Source organism: Trichomycterus rosablanca, chromosome 11 (assembly GCF_030014385.1).
Source record: "Trichomycterus rosablanca isolate fTriRos1 chromosome 11, fTriRos1.hap1, whole genome shotgun sequence".
Taxonomy (NCBI): domain Eukaryota; kingdom Metazoa; phylum Chordata; class Actinopteri; order Siluriformes; family Trichomycteridae; genus Trichomycterus; species Trichomycterus rosablanca.
This window is the reverse complement of record NC_085998.1, coordinates 5,148,734-5,169,373: the sequence shown is the minus strand read 5'-3', so window position 1 is coordinate 5,169,373 and position 20,640 is coordinate 5,148,734. Positions and strand designations below refer to the sequence as shown.

The 20,640-nt window shown below is 42.2% G+C and overlaps 1 protein-coding gene across 1 annotated transcript; it reads left to right on the top strand.

Annotated features, from left to right (window-relative positions):
- The first annotated feature begins 1,057 nt into the window (after positions 1 to 1,057).
- tm2d3 (TM2 domain containing 3) lies at positions 1,058 to 20,348 on the top strand. Its single transcript, XM_063004405.1, has 6 exons — positions 1,058 to 1,166; positions 5,493 to 5,597; positions 9,485 to 9,645; positions 13,656 to 13,830; positions 18,392 to 18,467; positions 18,576 to 20,348. Exons 1-6 carry the CDS (start codon positions 1,058 to 1,060, stop codon positions 18,739 to 18,741), a joined length of 792 nt encoding a protein of 263 aa, XP_062860475.1. The 3' UTR covers positions 18,742 to 20,348.
- The last annotated feature ends 292 nt before the right edge of the window (positions 20,349 to 20,640 follow it).

The following is a 20,640-nucleotide window of genomic DNA, read 5'->3' as shown; positions in this document are numbered from 1 at the left end:
AGATCAAACAAAACAGCCTTTACTAAACTTTAAAAAATATTAAGAATAAATCTAATTTCTTCCATAACACTATACAGCAACTCCACCAGTGCAGTGGACACGGAGGTCTGGCTCACAGTCAGCATTCCAATTCATTTAAAAGCAATTCACTGGAGCTGTGGTCAGAGCTCTGTGCAGGTCACTGGAGTGCACCTGCATTGAAAGCATTTAATGTATTTCACCCTGTTCTTTAATGGTCAGGACCCCCACAGGACCACCACAGAGCAGGTATTATTTAGGTGGTGGATCATTCTCAGCACTGCAGTGACACTGACTGTGTGTCAGTGTGTGTTGTGCTGGCATGAGTGGATCAGACACAGCAGCGCTGCTGGAGTTTTTAAATACTGTGTCCACTCACTGTCCACTCTATTAGACACTCCTACCTAGTTGGTCCACCTTGTAGATGTAAAGTCAGAGACGATCGCTCATCTATTGATGCTGTTTGAGTCGGTCATCTTCTAGACCTTCATCAGTGGTCACAGGACGCTGCCCACGGGGCGCTGTTGGCTGGATGTTTTTGGTTGGTGGACTATTCTCAGTCCAGCAGTGACAGTGAGGTGTTTAAAAACTCCAGCAGCGCTGCTGTGTCTGATCCACTCATACCAGCACAACACACACTAACACACCACCACCATGTCAGTGTCACTGCAGTGCTGAGAATGAGCCACCACCTAAATAATACCTGCTCTGTGGTGGTCCTGTGGGGGTCCTGACCATTGAAGAACAAGGTGAAAAGGGGGCTAACAAAGCATGCAGAGAAACAGATAGACTACAGTCAGTAATTGTAGAACTACAAAGTGCTTCTATATGGTAAGTGGAGCTGATAACATGGACAGTGAGTGTAGAAACAAGGAGGTGGTCATAATGTTATGCTTTATTGGTGTATAACTACAGTATAATTAGCCATAAAGTCATTACTGACAGGTCTCTGATTGGACAGTCGTGCTTGTCAATCATCTTGTAACCCAATCACGACGCAGGAGGCGGGGCTTCGGAATACGGATGGGAAAATAACAACATGGATGCTAACCGCTTTTATGAGATTTTTGAAAGAGGACGGAGCATTATGAGGAAATATGGCTTCGTGTTTTTGCTATTCACTAATATATTTCTTAGATCTGCAGATGGTATGAATGACATTTATAAATATGTATGTTTTTGTTTTGAACCATTGATTAGGAAGATAGCTACCTAGCATAGCCGCATTAATAGGTAATATAACTAGCGTTAGCGTTAGCTGCGAAGTAATCTTAAATTACTTCGTAGTCAGTATAGCTAGTGCACTAACTAGGGTTAACGGTTATTCATTCTTATGTTAACGTAGTGCACTAATTTAAGGGAGGAACAGTTATTAGGATCCAGCCCTCACATCAGCCGCTTGATGTGGAAATTCTTGACAATAGTCCTGTATCAAAAACGTTTTTTTTAATAATGTATGTTTATTATGTCACTTATTATGAAATATTATGCTCATTTATGTTTTATTTATATTTATTTACTGCCAAGCAGGACTGTGCATAGTCCAATTTTTATATAGCTACACCTGCCATGCACATTAGCTTATACAGTATATTTATACATTTGATCGTCTCAAAATTATATATATATATATCATCCAATTACAAAAACAAATCCTATTAAAAAAAGAGTGACCTCTGTGATATTTTAGCTAACTACAGCCATTTTTCTGTGAAGGCTTCTCTCAAGATTGTGGGAATTTGTGCCCATTCAGTCAAAGAGCATTTGAATGGCTGGGCACTGATGTTGGTCAAAAAAGCCTTAGCTGATGTTCCAGTTCATTCCAGAGCTGTTCAGTGGGGCTGTTTTGAGAAGGACACTGGAGTTTTTTTCTTGTGACACATGAATTAAATAATAAGGCGAGGTGTCCCGAAACTTTTGCCTATATATAAACATAGTATATATATATATATATATATATATATATATATATACAGTGTATCACAAAAGTGAGTACACCCCTCACATTTCTGCAGATATTTAAGTATATCTTTTCATGGGACAACACTGACAAAATGACACTTTGACACAATGAAAAGTAGTCTGTGTGCAGCTTATATAACAGTGTAAATTTATTCTTCCCTCAAAATAACTCAATATACAGCCATTAATGTCTAAACCACCGGCAACAAAAGTGAGTACACCCCTAAGAGACTACACCCCTAAATGTCCAAATTGAGCACTGCTTGTCATTTTCCCTCCAAAATGTCATGTGATTTGTTAGTGTTACTAGGTCTCAGGTGTGCATAGGGAGCAGGTGTGTTCAATTTAGTAGTACAGCTCTCACACTCTCTCATACTGGTCACTGAAAGTTCCAACATGGCACCTCATGGCAAAGAACTCTCTGAGGATCTTAAAAGACGAATTGTTGCGCTACATGAAGATGGCCAAGGCTACAAGAAGATGGCCAACACCCTGAAACTGAGCTGCAGCACAGTGGCCAAGATCATCCAGCGTTTTAAAAGAGCAGGGTCCACTCAGAACAGACCTCGCGTTGGTCGTCCAAAGAAGCTGAGTGCACGTGCTCAGCGTCACATCCAACTGCTGTCTTTGAAAGATAGGCGCAGGAGTGCTGTCAGCATTGCTGCAGAGATTGAAAAGGTGGGGGGTCAGCCTGTCAGTGCTCAGACCATACGCCGCACACTACATCAAATTGGTCTGCATGGCTGTCACCCCAGAAGGAAGCCTCTTCTGAAGTTTCTACACAAGAAAGCCCGCAAACAGTTTGCTGAAGACATGTCAACAAAGGACATGGATTACTGGAACCATGTCCTATGGTCTGATGAGACCAAGATTAATTTGTTTGGTTCAGATGGTCTCAAGCATGTGTGGCGGCAATCAGGTGAGGAGTACAAAGATAAGTGTGTCATGCCTACAGTCAAGCATGGTGGTGGGAATGCCATGGTCTGGGGCTGCATGAGTGCAGCAGGTGTTGGGGAGTTACATTTCATTGAGGGACACATGAACTCCAATATGTACTGTGAAATACTGAAGCAGAGCATGATCCCCTCCCTCCGGAAACTGGGTCGCAGGGCAGTGTTCCAGCATGATAATGACCCCAAACACACCTCTAAGACGACCACTGCTTTATTGAAGAGGCTGAGGGTAAAGGTGATGGACTGGCCAAGCATGTCTCCAGACCTAAACCCAATAGAACATCTTTGGGGCATCCTCAAGCGGAAGGTGGAGGAGCGCAAAGTCTCGAATATCCGCCAGCTCCGTGATGTCGTCATGGAGGAGTGGAAAAGCATTCCAGTGGCAACCTGTGAAGCTCTGGTAAACTCCATGCCCAGGAGAGTTAAGGCAGTTCTGGGAAATAATGGTGGCCACACAAAATATTGACACTTCAGGAACTTTCACTAAGGGGTGTACTCACTTTTGTTGCCGGTGGTTTAGACATTAATGGCTGTATATTGAGTTATTTTGAGGGAAGAATAAATTTACACTGTTATATAAGCTGCACACAGACTACTTTTCATTGTGTCAAAGTGTCATTTTGTCAGTGTTGTCCCATGAAAAGATATACTTAAATATCTGCAGAAATGTGAGGGGTGTACTCACTTTTGTGATACACTGTATATATATATACAGTGTATCACAAAAGTGAGTACACCCCTCACATTTCTGCAAATATTTAAGTATATCTTTTCATGGGACAACACTGACAAAATGACACTTTGACACAATGAAAAGTAGTCTGTGTGCAGCTTATATAACAGTGTAAATTTATTCTTCCCTCAAAATAACTCAATATACAGCCATTAATGTCTAAACCACTGGCAACAAAAGTGAGTACACCCCTAAGAGACTACACCCCTAAATGTCCAAATTGAGCACTGCTTGTCATTTTCCCTCCAAAATGTCATGTGACTCGTTAGTGTTACTAGGTCTCAGGTGTGCATAGGGAGCAGGTGTGTTCAATTTAGTAGTACAGCTCTCACACTCTCTCATACTGGTCACTGAAAGTTCCAACATGGCACCTCATGGCAAAGAACTCTCTGAGGATCTTAAAAGACGAATTGTTGCGCTACATGAAGATGGCCAAGGCTACAAGAAGATTGCCAACACCCTGAAACTGAGCTGCAGCACAGTGGCCAAGATCATCCAGCGTTTTAAAAGAGCAGGGTCCACTCAGAACAGACCTTGCGTTGGTCGTCCAAAGAAGCTGAGTGCACGTGCTCAGCGTCACATCCAACTGCTGTCTTTGAAAGATAGGCGCAGGAGTGCTGTCAGCATTGCTGCAGAGATTGAAAAGGTGGGGGGTAAGGCTGTCAGTGCTCAGACCATACGCCGCACACTACATCAAATTGGTCTGCATGGCTGTCACCCCAGAAGGAAGCCTCTTCTGAAGTCTCTACACAAGAAAGCCCGCAAACAGTTTGCTGAAGACATGTCAACAAAGGACATGGATTACTGGAACCATGTCCTATGGTCTGATGAGACCAAGATTAATTTGTTTTGTTCAGATGGTCTCAAGCATGTGTGGCGGCAATCAGGTGAGGAGTACAAAGATAAGTGCGTCATGCCTACAGTCAAGCATGGTGGTGGGAATGCCATGGTCTGGGGCTGCATGAGTGCAGCAGGTGTTGGGGAGTTACATTTCATTGAGGGACACATGAACTCCAATATGTACTGTGAAATACTGAAGCAAAGCATGATCCCCTCCCTCCGGAAACTGGGTCGCAGGGCAGTGTTCCAGCATGATAATGACCCCAAACACACCTCTAAGACGACCACTGCTTTATTGAAGAGGCTGAGGGTAAAGGTGATGGACTGGCCAAGCATGTCTCCAGACCTAAACCCAATAGAACATCTTTGGGGCATCCTCAAGCGGAAGGTGGAGGAGCGCAAAGTCTCGAATATCCGCCAGCTCCGTGATGTCGTCATGGAGGAGTGGAAAAGCATTCCAGTGGCAACCTGTGAAGCTCTGGTAAACTCCATGCCCAGGAGAGTTAAGGCAGTTCTGGGAAATAATGGTGGCCACACAAAATATTGACACTTCAGGAACTTTCACTAAGGGGTGTACTCACTTTTGTTGCCGGTGGTTTAGACATTAATGGCTGTACATTTAGTTATTTTGAGGGAAGAATGAATTTACACTGTTATATAAGCTGCACACAGACTACTTTTCATTGTGTCAAAGTGTCATTTTGTCAGTGTTGTCCCATGAAAAGATATACTTAAATATCTGCAGAAATGTGAGGGGTGTACTCACTTTTGTGATACACTGTATATATATATACTAACACAAAGAAGATGACCCTGTGTATACAATTATTGACAGTAGCCCACATTATTACGAATGCTGGGAAAATATAAGTGTCAACTGATAAAAGACTAGAGAAAGTTTTCTAACTGTACACTTCACTTTTTTTCCTAATCTTCAGATTATCGTAGATATTTGTGAAGTTAATATGTCTCTCTTTGTTGTACAGGGTACCTGACCTCTGCACATGTGGCTCAAGAACCACCGTACACACCCCAGCACAACCCAGCTATACCGAGTCCAGTCGGTTCAACGGTGTCGACACCACCATCAGGTAAGGCGGCAGCATCATGGTTTGTAATTTTGGCTTTCCGTGTGTGTGTTTCCAACATTTGTGTTATTTTATACAACAGTATTTTGGCATTTTTTTTGTTTTGTTTTACTTCTAACCTGAAATGCAGCCATTACAGCCAATTTTTGTTTGTTCAGCAGCGTTTAGTCTTTTATCATACAGATTAACATTTACAAACAATAATCTCTCAACCTACGTCTAATGAGCTTTTTACCTGGGGATGTCAGTGATTAACCGATGAACAGGGAAGAAGTCGTTGTTCGATTAATGCTTTTGGTTAAAAATCTTGTTTCTTACGCTTGATTCTAATTAGGAGCAAAGCTACAGTCTGTACAGAGAAAGTGTTCATTTGAAACACACCCGACCGGCCCTCAGTACGCAGCACCAGCTCTCTGTACAGCTGCATGGTTTGGTTCTCACCTTTGATTATTGTATTATAGGATTAAGTAAAGTAGGTGAACAAAGTATGTTTGGTTTTAATATCAAGTTGCCACGCTTTGCAGCAATAACAGTCTTCACTCTTATAAAAAAAGGTTTGTACTATGTTTTAGATTGTGTCTGTGGGAATTTTGTGCCCATCCAGTCAAAAGATCATTTGTGAGGACAGAGAGTGATATCGGTTGAGAAGGTCTGGCTCCTAGTCGACATACATTAATGGTCGTAGCCAGTTCGTTCAACTCAAACATTTTTAGTCTCACCCATCTGAAGTTGTTTGTGGTGTCCCACAGGGCTCTGTTCTAGGACCTCTCTTATTTATTATTTACCTTCTACCTGTTGGTCAAATATTTAGGAAACATAAAATCCAATTCCACTGTTATGCTGATGACACCCAACTATACTTATCCACTAAACCTAATGCCTTGCTCCCACCTTCTACCCTATCTGACTGCTTAGACGAAACTAAAAACTGGTTCTCTAAAAACTTCCTGATGGTTAATACAGATAAAACCCAAATTCTCCTTGTGGGAACTAAGACCACTCTCGCCAAAACCAAATCGTTTACTTTGAACTTTGAAAACTCTGTCATTTCGCCTTCTTCCCAGGTTAAAAGCCTGGGTGTTGTTCTTGACAGTCATCTTTCTTTCAAAGCACACATCAATAACATTACACAATCTGCCTACTTCCACTTAAGGAATATCAACCGCCTACGCCCGTTCCTCAGTCAAACAAGTACTGCCATTCTCGTCCATGCGCTGGTAACATCCCGAATTGACTACTGTAATTCAATCCTATTCGGCTTACCTCATAAATCATTACAAAAACTCCAACTAGTCCAAAACTCCGCTGCACGGATTATCTCTGGCTCACCCTCAACTAATCACATCACTCCAGTTCTCAGACAGCTTCACTGGCTCCCCGTAAATTATCGCATACACTTTAAGATCTTGTTATTCACATTCAAAGCTCTACATGGTCTAGCACCCTCTTACATCTCCGATTTACTCCAATTCTACAATCCCACCCGCACTCTTAGGTCTTCCTCAGCCTTCCAGCTTTCTATTCCTTCTGTCCGCCTGTCGACTATTGGTGCGAGGGCTTTTAGCCACTCTGCCCCTTCTCTCTGGAACACCCTCCCAATCCATATCCATACTATCGATTGTTTCTCTACTTTTAAATCCCAACTTAAAACTCACCTCTTCAAGCTAGCCTTCTACTAATCTTTCAAACTTGATTAGTACTACTACCCCAATATTTGTTTAATAGTGATTACATTTGACTGTTTAGAGATTGTATTGATTTTATTGTATTTATCTTTATTGATTTTTCTATTAGATTTTAATGGTTTATTGATGTCTGTTACTTTCTTGCTTTTGTAAGGTGTCCTTGAGTGTTTTGAAAGGCGCCATAAATAAAATGGATTATTATTATTATACGTCATCGTCATTAGCAGCCACTTAATCAATTCCAATTTTAATTGTGTTCAATTACAATTCAAGCAGCTGTGGGTTTATAATCTTGCTTTTGGACCTAAGAGTGGCAACTTGACCTTCTGATCACTACTATGTAATCTAAGGCAGATGGAATAAAATGAAATGCCGTTATTTGTCGTATATACATGTACATGTGTATAGTACAATGAAGTTCAGTTCCCACATATCCCAGTATGTTTGGAAGCTTGGGTCAGAGTGCAGAGTCAGGCATGGTATGGCACCCTTGGAACCAAGAGTGTAAAGTTTTTTTATGCTTTTATATTATTTAAATAATAAACAATGGGACAAACTTGCGCCACGCCCCCTCCCCTTCGTCAACCACCGCACAGAAATCATTGAGAAAGCTTCTGACAAGCTAAAATAACGTAATTAATGTTGTGCACATCATACATATGATGCAATTTTGCTGATTGAAAATATTACTTTACAAAGATAATACAGTCCGACCCCATCTGAGCCGATTCTATCAGCACATTATATAAATTCGTGGTTCACTTTGGTAAATCATAAGCGGTTCTTGCTTTTTGATGTAGATGAGAGCAGAAAACGTTACTTCACAGAGTCAAGCATAGACAAAAGTTCATCAATTACTAAGTTGGTTAGTTCGGGATCATCTGCTCTGACAGAAAACGTTTAGCTCCACAGGCAGAACGACTCTGACTCTGTGGTAATACTCAGTATAATTAAGCCTGAGCTTTTTAAGGTAAGCGAGTCACACAGAATGTTCTGTAGTAGTTGGTGTTTATTTACAACCGCAACATTCATTATAACAGTAAACACGGAGAGATGACTGAGAAAAGAAACTTATGCTGCGCTTAGAATGAATCGACTCCCGAGTCACTTATAATCGATACTGTGAACAGAGCGTCTCTCTTAAAGACACAAACACGTCCTATAACAGCGGTCGTTGCTTTTGACACCGGTTATCTTCGCTGTGAGCCCTATTTTGAAGGTTTTTTTCAGACGGAACTGAATAACATTAAACGTGCGTGTGAGCGTGGTCAGTTAGAGTAATGAAATCTGTCTCCCGTGGGTGAAAAATGAATTGCTTTAGTTTTAGAAGTAAAATAATCTCGTAATGCCACGCCCTCCGGTCAGGCACTCGTGCCCCCCCAGACAAGTACGCCCCACAGGTTGAAAACCCCTAGTTTAACATACTATTAAATACTGTTTAATACTACTATAAAAACACAGATGGGAGCTGTTTGGTGTCGGTATGATGTCTGCATGTTAATCTCGGCTGGTGTGGCTCTGTGTGGAATGATGAGGAGATTTTGCATCATGCTTTAGTACAAACACTAATGTTGGCAGGAAGAGGTGAATCCAGTTAAAGCCTGCTTGAATGTAATCAGTTACCGGCATTCCAGCAGCTTCTCGTCGATGGTAAAGATGTTGTTTCATGTCCGTTTTGACAAATGGGGATGGCACAGTGATTCGGTGGGTAGCACTGTCGCCTCACAGCAAGAAGCTCCTGGGTTCGATCCCGGTCCGGGTCCTTTCTGTGTGGAGTTTGTATGTTCTCCCCGTGTCTGCGTGGGTCTCCTCCGAGAGCTCCGGTTTCCTCCCACAGTCCAAAGACGTGCAAGTGAGGTGAACTGGAGATACAAAATTGTCCATGACTGTGTTTGACATTAAAACTTGAACTGATGAATCTAAGCAGTAACTACCTGTCCTGTCATAAATGTAATGAAAGTTTGTAAAACATGACGTTAAAATCCTAATAAAATAATTAGTGACAAATGGATTCAAGTTAAATTTTGCACAAAGATGCATGTGTTCCAATCAGGTCACAGAAATAACTAGAAGTGTTAGTCTGCCTCGCCGTACGTGTCCCATGCAGTGAGCTGTCTGTTGCTCCGTCATTCTGGAGGCTCAGTGTTTCCTCACTGTAATCATGTGTGAAATGAAATTGGACTTTTTTCTGTTGATTTCTATCAGAGCGTCCGACTGCTGTTGAGGATCACACAGCCTTGTGTCCCAGCGGAGGAGACTGCAGTAAATTACCAGCCGATTGCTTCTCCTGCGCATACCATCACAACTGCAGCTACGGCAAGCCGACCAATTTCACCTGCACAGCGAAGAACGAAGTGCACTGTGTGGTTCGTATCCTACCATAATTTATATGTATGTATATACAGTGTATCACAAAAGTGAGTACACCCCTCAAATTTCTGCAGATATTTAAGTATATCTTTTCATGGGACAACACTGACAAAATGACACTTTGACACAATGAAAAGTAGTCTGTGTGCAGCTTATATAACAGTGTAAATTTATTCTTCCCTCAAAATAACTCAATATACAGCCATTAATGTCTAAACCACTGGCAACAAAAGTGAGTACACCCCTTAGTGAAAGTTCCTGAAGTGTCAATATTTTGTGTGGCCACCATTATTTCCCAGAACTGCCTTAACTCTCCTGGGCATGGAGTTTACCAGAGCTTCACAGGTTGCCACTGGAATGCTTTTCCACTCCTCCATGACGTCATCACGGAGCTGGCGGATATTCGAGACTTTGCACTCCTCCACCTTCCGCTTGAGGATGCCCCAAAGATGTTCTATTGGGTTTAGGTCTGGAGACATGCTTGGCCAGTCCATCACCTTTACCCTCAGCCTCTTCAATAAAGCAGTGGTCGTCTTAGAGGTGTGTTTGGGGTCATTATCATGCTGGAACACTGCCCTGCGACCCAGTTTCCGGAGGGAGGGGATCATGCTCTGCTTCAGTATTTCACAGTACATATTGGAGTTCATGTGTCCCTCAATGAAATGTAACTCCCCAACACCTGCTGCACTCATGCAGCCCCAGACCATGGCATTCCCACCACCATGCTTGACTGTAGGCATGACACACTTATCTTTGTACTCCTCACCTGATTGCCGCCACACATGCTTGAGACCATCTGAACCAAACAAATTAATATTGGTCTCATCAGACCATAGGACATGGTTCCAGTAATCCATGTCCTTTGTTGACATGTCTTCAGCAAACTGTTTGCGGGCTTTCTTGTGTAGAGACTTCAGAAGAGGCTTCCTTCTGGGGTGACAGCCATGCAGACCAATTTGATGTAGTGTGCGGCGTATGGTCTGAGCACTGCCAGGCTGACCCCCCACCTTTTCAATCTCTGCAGCAATGCTGACAGCACTCCTGCGCCTATCTTTCAAAGACAGCAGTTGGATGTGACGCTCAGCACGTGCACTCAGCTTCTTTGGACGACCAACGCGAGGTCTGTTCTGAGTGGACCCTGCTCTTTTAAAATGCTGGATGATCTTGGCCACTGTGCTGCAGCTCAGTTTCAGGGTGTTGGCAATCTTCTTGTAGCTTTGGCCATCTTCATGTAGCGCAACAATTCGTCTTTTAAGATCCTCAGAGAGTTCTTTGCCATGAGGTGCCATGTTGGAACTTTCAGTGACCAGTATGAGAGAGTGTGAGAGCTGTACTACTAAATTGAACACACCTGCTCCCTATGCACACCTGAGACCTAGTAACACTAACAAATCACATGACATTTTGGAGGGAAAATGACAAGCAGTGCTCAATTTGGACATTTAGGGGTGTAGTCTCTTAGGGGTGTACTCACTTTTGTTGCCGGTGGTTTAGACATTAATGGCTGTATATTGAGTTATTTTGAGGGAAGAATAAATTTACACTGTTATATAAGCTGCACACAGACTACTTTTCATTGTGTCAAAGTGTCATTTTGTCAGTGTTGTCCCATGAAAAGATATACTTAAATATCTGCAGAAATGTGAGGGGTGTACTCACTTTTGTGATACACTGTATGTATATACAGTGTATCACAAAAGTGAGTACACCCCTCACATTTCTGCAAATATTTTATTATATCTTTTCATGGGACAACACTATAGAAATAAAACTTGGATATAACTTAGAGTAGTCAGTGTACAACTTGTATAGCAGTGTAGATTTACTGTCTTCTGAAAATAACTCAACACACAGCCATTAATGTCTAAATAGCTGCAACATAAGTGAGTACACCCCACAGTGAACATGTCCAAATTGTGCCCAAAGTGTCAATATTTTGTGTGACCACCATTATTATCCAGCACTGCCTTAACCCTCCTGGGCATGGAATTCACCAGAGCTGCACAGGTTGCTACTGGAATCCTCTTCCACTCCTCCATGATGACATCACGGAGCTGGTGGATGTTAGACACCTTGAACTCCTCCATCTTCCACTTGAGGATGCGCCACAGGTGCTCAATTGGGTTTAGTCCATCACCGTTACCCTTAGCTTCCTCAGCAAGGCAGTTGTCATCTTGGAGGTTGTGTTTGGGGTCGTTATCCTGTTGGAAAACTGCCATGAGGCCCAGTTTTCGAAGGGAGGGGATCATGCTCTGTTTCAGAATGTCACAGTACATGTTGGAATTCATGTTTCCCTCAATGAACTGCAGCTCCCCAGTGCCAGCAACACTCATGCAGCCCAAGGCCATGATGCTACCACCACCATGCTTGACTGTAGGCAAGATACAGTTGTCTTGGTACTTCTCACCAGGGCGCCGCCACACATGCTGGACACCATCTGAGCCAAACGAGTTTATCTTGGTCTCGTCAGACCACAGGGCATTCCAGTAATCCATGTTCTTGGACTGCTTGTCTTCAGCAAACTGTTTGCTGGCTTTCTTGTGCGTCAGCTTCCTTCTGGGATGACGACCATGCAGACCGAGTTGATGCAGTGTGCGGCGTATGGTCTGAGCACTGACAGGCTGACCTCCCACGTCTTCAACCTCTGCAGCAATGCTGGCAGCACTCATGTGTCTATTTTTTAAAGCCAACCTCTGGATACGACGCCGAACACGTGGACTCAACTTCTTTGGTCGACCCTGGCGAAGCCTGTTCCGAGTGGAACCTGTCCTGGAAAACTGCTGGATGACCTTGGCCACCATGCTGTAGCTCAGTTTCAGGGTGTTAGCAATCTTCTTATAGCCCAGGCCATCTTTGTGGAGAGCAACAATTTTATTTCTCACATCCTCAGAGAGTTCTTTGCCATGAGGTGCCATGTTGAATATCCAGTGGCCAGTATGAGAGAATTGTACCCAAAACACCAAATTTAACAGCCCTGCTCCCCATTTACACCTGGGACCTTGACACATGACACCAGGGAGGGACAACGACACATTTGGGCACAATTTGGACATGTTCACTGTGGGGTGTACTCACTTATGTTGCCAGCTATTTAGACATTAATGGCTGTGTGTTGAGTTATTTTCAGAAGACAGTAAATCTACACTGCTATACAAGTTGTACACTGACTACTCTTAAGTTATATCCAAGTTTCATGTCTATAGTGTTGTCCCATGAAAAGATATAATAAAATATTTGCAGAAATGTGAGGGGTGTACTCACTTTTGTGATACACTGTATGTGTGTGTATATATATATATATATATATATATATATATATATATATATATATATATATATATATATATATATATATATATACAGTATATATATATATAATTTCAAGGTATTTTTTCCTATAAGGATGTTTGGGAAACCTGTTAATGCGTCCATGGTCCTGTGAAACTGCACATATTTTAGGCTCATGTAAAACAATGAGATTGTTTTTGACGCTTGTACACTGAAAATAACACAAATATAATATAAACACACTGAAATACAATTAAAAACAGTTAAATACAATAAAAGCTGCACTTTACATTTACCTCTTTATTGTTTTCTTACGCTTCTTAATCGTGGAGATGCTTGATCTTGGAATACCGTATTCCGTTCAGCAACGGCGCATTCACATGAGAAGTGACAAAACCGCTTTTGCACTGCTGTATAATTAAAAGAAGTTTTTGTGTGGTTCTTTTAATACATTGAACTACATTAAGCTTTTTTTTAACCAGAAGCGTTTTAGACTCTTTAGACAATTTCTCAGAAGCTCGAGCTGTAACACAAGATTAAAAGTGAAACAGGGAGGAAAATCCAGATAAACACAGATACATGTGGAGCTGTAACACTGGATCTGACGCTTATTCCACACAAATGCAGATTCGTCTCATGTTCACACTTTGATGACCGAAATGTTCTCCAGACCCCCTTTGATAATCCCGGCTCTGTGTGCTGTGCTGTGTATTTTCAGGACGGCTCTAAGCAGCAACAGAAGACCTTTAATCTGACGGTGGACTGTCAGTTTTGTTGGCAGCTTCATCCATCACAGTACCACTGCAACGTCTCCACCACGTGCATGACCGTTTCCTGTCCCCGCAAACGCTACAACGCCACCTGCAAGGTTCTGGACCATGTCAACTGCTTGGGTATGGATTTTTCTTCCTTTTGTGTAGCTGGACGAAAGAGTGACTAATGAAACTGGGGGAAACAGATATGACCAGAACAACAAATGTGACAGTATGTTTAGATTAAGGCTTTAATAATAGAAAGGGTCATTATTTACATCTAGAACAGGGGCGTCAAACTCATTTTCACCGAGGGCCACATCAGCATTATGGTGGCCCTCAAAGGGCCGATTGTAACGTATCCTGCTGTGATTGCAGTCACATTGCTGGTTTTTTTGGAGGCTGAATTCTGCATTTATATTGTTCTACTTTACCACAGACACGGCCTCATAACACAAGAGACGCACCGGTTTCTCTTCCTGAAGCACAAACTTGTTTTCACTTTCATTAAATTTCCTCCTTATGCTTAATTTTCTTAATTATCTTCTTGTACATTTTAGAATCATGTGTAAATATGTGTAACATCATCTACTGGCGGGATGTGTCACTTTGCAGGTCACAAAATCAGCATGCATTTTGAAATATGCCGTTTATTTAGGATTTTACAGTGTATTTTTAAGACAATCATTCTGCCCTCACTAATAGTTTATCCCCCTTTCTCAGCTAGACAGACAGACAGACAGACAGACAGACAGACAGCTCTCTTCAGAATACAGTCGGTTTATTTGCTCCCCAGCTGTGTGATACACTGTGTGCACCAGAATGAAGTAAAAATACAAACAATAAAAACAATAAAGAACTTAATACAGTAAAAGCACACAGCTGTAGTCAAGTGTTACATCTGGTACAATATGAGATTTAACCAAACGTAAAATAACGAGTTAAAATTGTGTGTAAAGATACTAATTGCTATAGTAACAGTAACAACAGTATTTAATTACGGTAAATTTGTAACTAAAACGCTGTGATATACTCACTAAACATTTACTAACAACTGAGAATATAAACGCCACTACTTACAGACGATGCTTGGGTATTATATTGCAAGATAATTATTTGTATTTATTTATTATTGTTTACATTACTGACTACGCTACCCCGCGTTCTTTTGCCGTAAAAGTCACATGGCTTTTTAGCGAAGGTTAAAGTTAGTTGCCATGACTACAATGTCACGTTGTCTCTTAAAGGCGCAGGAGCGCATTAAATTATAAGCGCGTCTCTGTAACGACTCGAACCATCACAACAATCGTACAGTCGTTTAAGCTCTCGCGGGCCGGATCAAATGACGCGGCGGGCCGGATCTGGCCCGCGGGCCGTGAGTTTGACACCCCTGATCTAGAGGACCTATCATTCTGTTTGTTTGTTTATTATGATTTTAACGTCATGTTTTACACTTTTGGTTACATTCATGACTGGAACGGTAGTTGCTCATTACTCAAGATTCATCAGTTCACAAGGCCATACCAAACACAGTCCTGGACAATTTTGTATGTCCAGTTCACCTCACTTGCACGTCTTTGGACTGTGGGAGGAAACCGGAGCACCCGGAGAAAACCCACAAAGACACGTGGAGAACATGCAAACTCCACACAGAAAGGACCCGGACCTCTCCACCTGGAGATCGAACCCAGGACCTTCTTGCTGTGAGGCGACAGTGCTACCCACTTAGCCACCGTGCCGCCCTTTCATTCTGTATATTTGCAGTAGCGATCTGCCAGTTCCAAACTTTCCTTCTTCCAGCTGTGCACGTGTATGTTAACCTAAAAAGACACAAGCTCCGCTTGGACCCGTTTAGTACTAATGCTTTTACGACTGCTCGCCCACTTCTCTCATATCCCCCGTGTGTACTGCGGCTATATTGGTGCACTCGATTCTGCACAGTGTTCCCCCGCGGCCGAGCTGCTAAGAATTCATTCAGACGGTCTCCCAGACATGCTTGAGGCGATACAAGTAATGCGGGTGATAATATCGCCCTCCAGTTTTAAAGGAGCTTCTAAAAGCTCCCTCATTCATACAAAGAAGCTTGAATAAAATCGTCTGTGAGTGTGCGACTGACCTTGGTGTTAAAAGAGCCGAACAGGAAATGAAGAAGAGAGAAAATCTTGGTTATAAAGGGTAGAATAGATGAGTAGATGTGCTTTTAGTTTCTGTATAATTATGCCGAAGCAAAAGAAAACGTGTAAAAGCTTCTGTATAATAATGGAATGAATTTTAAATCCATTATAGACGCAGCATGTATCTCACACATCCCACAAAACCTGATTCTCTCTGCACCAGAAATAAATTACATTTGGTATTTGGTGCAGCTACAGTATCTAAATATACACTGTATGGTCAAAAGTATTTGGACACTTGACATCTTAATTAAAAAAACAAATGCTATTAATACAGAGTGTCTCTTATGTGATCTTTTTATCTATAGCAGAGAAGGCTTATCACAAGACTTTGACGGACGTCTGTGGGAATTTGTGGCCGCTCAGGTGGTGCAGCGGTGAAACACTCATCGGTTTGAAACTCGGCTATCCAGTGGGTAGCACGGTCACCTCACAGCAAGAAGGTCCTGGGTTCGATCCCCAGGTGGGGCGGTCCGGGTCCTTTCTGTGTGGAGTTTGCGTGTTCTCCCCTTGTCTGTGTGGGTTTCCTCCGGGTGCTCCGGTTTCCTTCCACAGTCCAAAGACGTGCAAGTGAGGTGAACTGGAGATACTAAATTGTCCATGACTGTGTTCAATATTAAACTTGTGAACTGATGAATCTTGTGTAATGAGTAACTACCATTCCTGTCATGAATGTAACCAAAAGTGTAAAACATGATGTTAAAATCCTAATAAACAAACAAACAAACTGCCATCTGGCTGGTCTGGGTGGCTACATGAACAACGATTGGCCTGTTGTTCATACAGGATGGGAAGTCGGATAGGGACCTCATAACTTATGCAATTACGACCTCTGCTGGCTGATTGATGATGCCTGCACAGAGCTGAGGAATAATGTGGACAGGGTGTGTCTCTCCGTACACAAAGCTGATCCGCATATGCACCCGTCTCGTGCAGGTGAAAAGATGCAGAGTGTCGCTCTCCTCAATCAGCCGTGGAAATCAGCATAAGTACAGAGGAAGCGTAATGCAGTCGGGTAATTGGATACGACTAGACTGGGAATTGTCTGTGGGAATTTGTGGCTGCTGTTACAGCTGAAAAGATCACACAGTATTTTAATACTACGAGGGATGACGTCACTTTTCTACACTGTCGCCTTCCGATGCATTTTTCCAGCGTCGTACCAACTTTTTAATGCCATCAGCAAACAATGTTTTTGGTTGAGCTCGTAGCCACGGATGCTTTCACATCATCATCACATGAAAATCTTCGTCCCCTTAAAGCTTCTTTGAGCGTCCAAAAAGGTGGAAATCAGATGGAGCAAAATCCGGACTATAAGCTATACTATATACACCACGACTATAAGCGTCTCTCAGACATGACCAGTGATGGCATAGTTACCTTGAAAAAGTAATCTGATTTCTGATACTGATTACTCCTTTAAAAAGTAACTTAGTTACTTTATTGATTACTTGTTTTTAAAAGTAACTAAGTTAGATTACAAGTTACTTTATTAGTTACATTCAGCAGCTGCCGACAACACCCCCCACCGCCTCAACATAAAGATGACAACCAGTTTTGCCAATACTCACTTTATTGGAAGTGCATTTTTAACAGTAACAATGTATCTCCTGACATTTAAAGTTGAACTGAAAAACTATTTCCTGAAAAAAATACGTTTTTATAAAAATAAAATAGACAGTTTCTCTTGAATTAACTTAACATAAATAATTGTTTTTATAAAAAATAAAATAATAAGAAACAAGAAAGACGTGGAAAACGGAGTCCTCTGTTCACAAGTGTTAGTAAGATAAATAAAAGAAAATTTTTTAAAGACAAATAAATAACAAAAAGACGATAAATATCCCAAATTTTGGCGAGTGGGGTTTGTAATGAGTCTGTAACTATGGTGATATCACGTCCTCACGTCCCCACGTCATCACTTGACGTTGGTAACATGGCGGATGTAGTGCGTAGCGGTGTTGTGTGCATACTGCATACTTCTGTACTGAAAGTATGTACTTTTTTACCGGCCGAGTAGTGCATACTTCCTACAATCTAGTACGTACTCTGTAAGTATGCGATTTCGGACGCAGCTCGTGACTTAATTGTCGCATAGGCCAGACGTCACTCCCCGAGACGCAAGAAAAAAGCAAAAATACTGTATATCTTTTTACTAAGGAAAATGACAAAAAATAGTAACGCACAGTAACTTGGATAAGTAACTTTAATCTGATTACTGGATTGGAAATAGTAACTCGTTAGATGACTTGTTACTGAAAAAATGTGGTCAGATTAGAGTAACTGACATTACTGACATCAGTGGACATGACCAATTACTACTCCTCCCACCCTCACCGCTTATAACCAAAATATAAAAGTGCAGAAACTTTTTGAAGAACCTCGTATTTGTTTTGAAATGGGATGTCCAACAAGCTCATGGTCCAAGCTCATGGTGTCCACATACTTTCAGCCATATAGTGTGTAATATAACTGTAATGTGAGGTAATGAAATGCTTATAACCATGTAAAACTGCCTCTCTGAACAGGGAACAGGGAATTCCAGAAGCGTCTCTTCTGTAACTGGACCGGAGGATATAAATGGTCCACAGCGCTGACGCTCAGGTAACTCGCCTCACCTGTGTCACGTTTCACCAGGTTTACACACATTCAGAATTTCCTGATGCACTTGTTTGATTTCGTTTGATTTCTCGTCCCTCCTGCTCCAAACAGCATCACACTGGGTGGGTTCGGAGCCGACCGCTTCTATCTGGGTCAGTGGAGAGAAGGACTGGGGAAGCTCTTCAGTTTCGGAGGACTGGGCATCTGGACCCTCATCGACGTCCTGCTCATCGCTGTGGGATACGTCGGGCCGGCTGACGGATCGCTTTATATCTGACTGGTGAAAAATAGACTCGACCATCGATCAGTGTGGTTTTAAATATTCTGGATTAAAATGGATTTTCTGATGCGACCGGACTGGAGGAGATTAACGGCTGCGGCTTGTTCTTCAGCATCTACAAGCAAATCCAAGATCATTCTGCACACATGAAAAGCGTCGCTTATTATCTTAACATCATGTAAAAGGTGATGAGTGTGTAGCGCCATCCGCCTGATCCCCAGTCCTGTTAGTCCACATGTTATGTACAGATGTTCAACGTTCTTCCAAACACACTCGGCTCCGAGATGAGCCGTGACTGCGTGGTCCATTAAGAGCAGAGCTAATTTATTTCTTCAGCTCGTACTGATAAGAGTCTGGTGTAGAAATGGCCTCGTTCACGTTCCTTCTGGAGAAAAATCAAGGACCTGTAATAAGGAATAACGGTGAGATGGACACGCTGCTCTCTGCTGTTTCCTAGTGTTGAAAATAGTGGCGGATAGAAGTCGCATCATGAACTCTAGCATCAAAAATGTTAAGACCCGGTCATAACAGTTCTTTATTCCAAAATCTGTGCATAAAATTGGTCACTTTACTAATAAATAAGTCATGTGACCCGTAGTGCAATTGCTGTGGTGCTTCATGATGCTACACAGCTGATCCAAAATAGTGTAAGACCTTAATGTATGATAGCAGTGTGCTTTATAAACGTGTTATTAAACGTCGCTCAGGTGCCGCAGCGGTAAAAACACACGCTGGAACACCAGAGCTGGGATCTCGAATACATCGTATCGAGTCTCAGCTCTGCCATCTGGCTGGGCTGAGCAGCCACATGAACAACGATTGGCCTGTTGTTCAGATAGGGGTGGGATATTAAAGCTGGATAGGGTCTCTTTCATAACTCATAACTAATGCAGTTACGACCTCTGCTGGCTGATCGATGGCGCCCGCACAGAGATGAGAAAAGAGTGCCGTTAGGGTGTGTCTCTCCGTACACAACGCTGAGCTGCACTGCACTCGTCAAAGTGCAGGTGATAAAATGCATACGACTGCTGCCCATGTGTCAGAGGGGCGTGAGTTAGCTTCATTCTCCTCAATCAGAGCAGGGATCGGCATTGGTGGAGAGGAAAGCATGACGCAATCGGGCAATTGGACGCACTAAAAGGAAAAAAAAGGGAGAAAATGCATAAACAAAATTTAAAAAAAGAAGGAATTTGACAGCCACTTGTTGGGTATAGCTACAATGCTAAGGCACGGCTGAATTGCTTACTGAACCTTTTGCTTACTCAAACGTTTTAGTCGCAGCCCAACCATGCCCACTTCAAAAAACAAACTGAATGCCGAGCTTCTAATGTGACCAGGACTTCTAATTGCATCCTACTTCTTATTGTTGATTTTTTCGTCTACACGGCGATGACAATTGTGTTATTTATTACCTGTTTGTTGTTTTTTCAGTCCATGTAAGGTTATAACAAGCTCCTAAATAGAGCCGATGGTTATGATTTCTGTTTCCGATGTCTCTTCTTTAAGTGCAGTAGACAGCACGGTCTAATTCATGCCTCTACATTTTAAATTCATGTGTTTCAGCCACAGTTGCTAAAAGGTGTAATAAATCAATTATATAATGACATGCTTCAAATGTTGCAGCATCAGTTTAGGGAAGGCCCTTTTCTGTTTCAGCATGACTGTGCCCCGTGCACAAAGCAAGCTCTCCAGTGGTCTGCTCAGAGCCCTGACCTTAGCCCAGCTCAACAGCTCTGGAATGAACCGGAGCATCAAGTGAGGCCATACAAATCAGATCTTTTGACTCTATTTTAATACAGTTTGTTTTTTAAAATAAGACGTCCAACAAGCTCATGGTCAGGTGTCCAAATACTTTTGGTCATATAGTGTATTTATTTTATTCAGCCAACCTTTTCG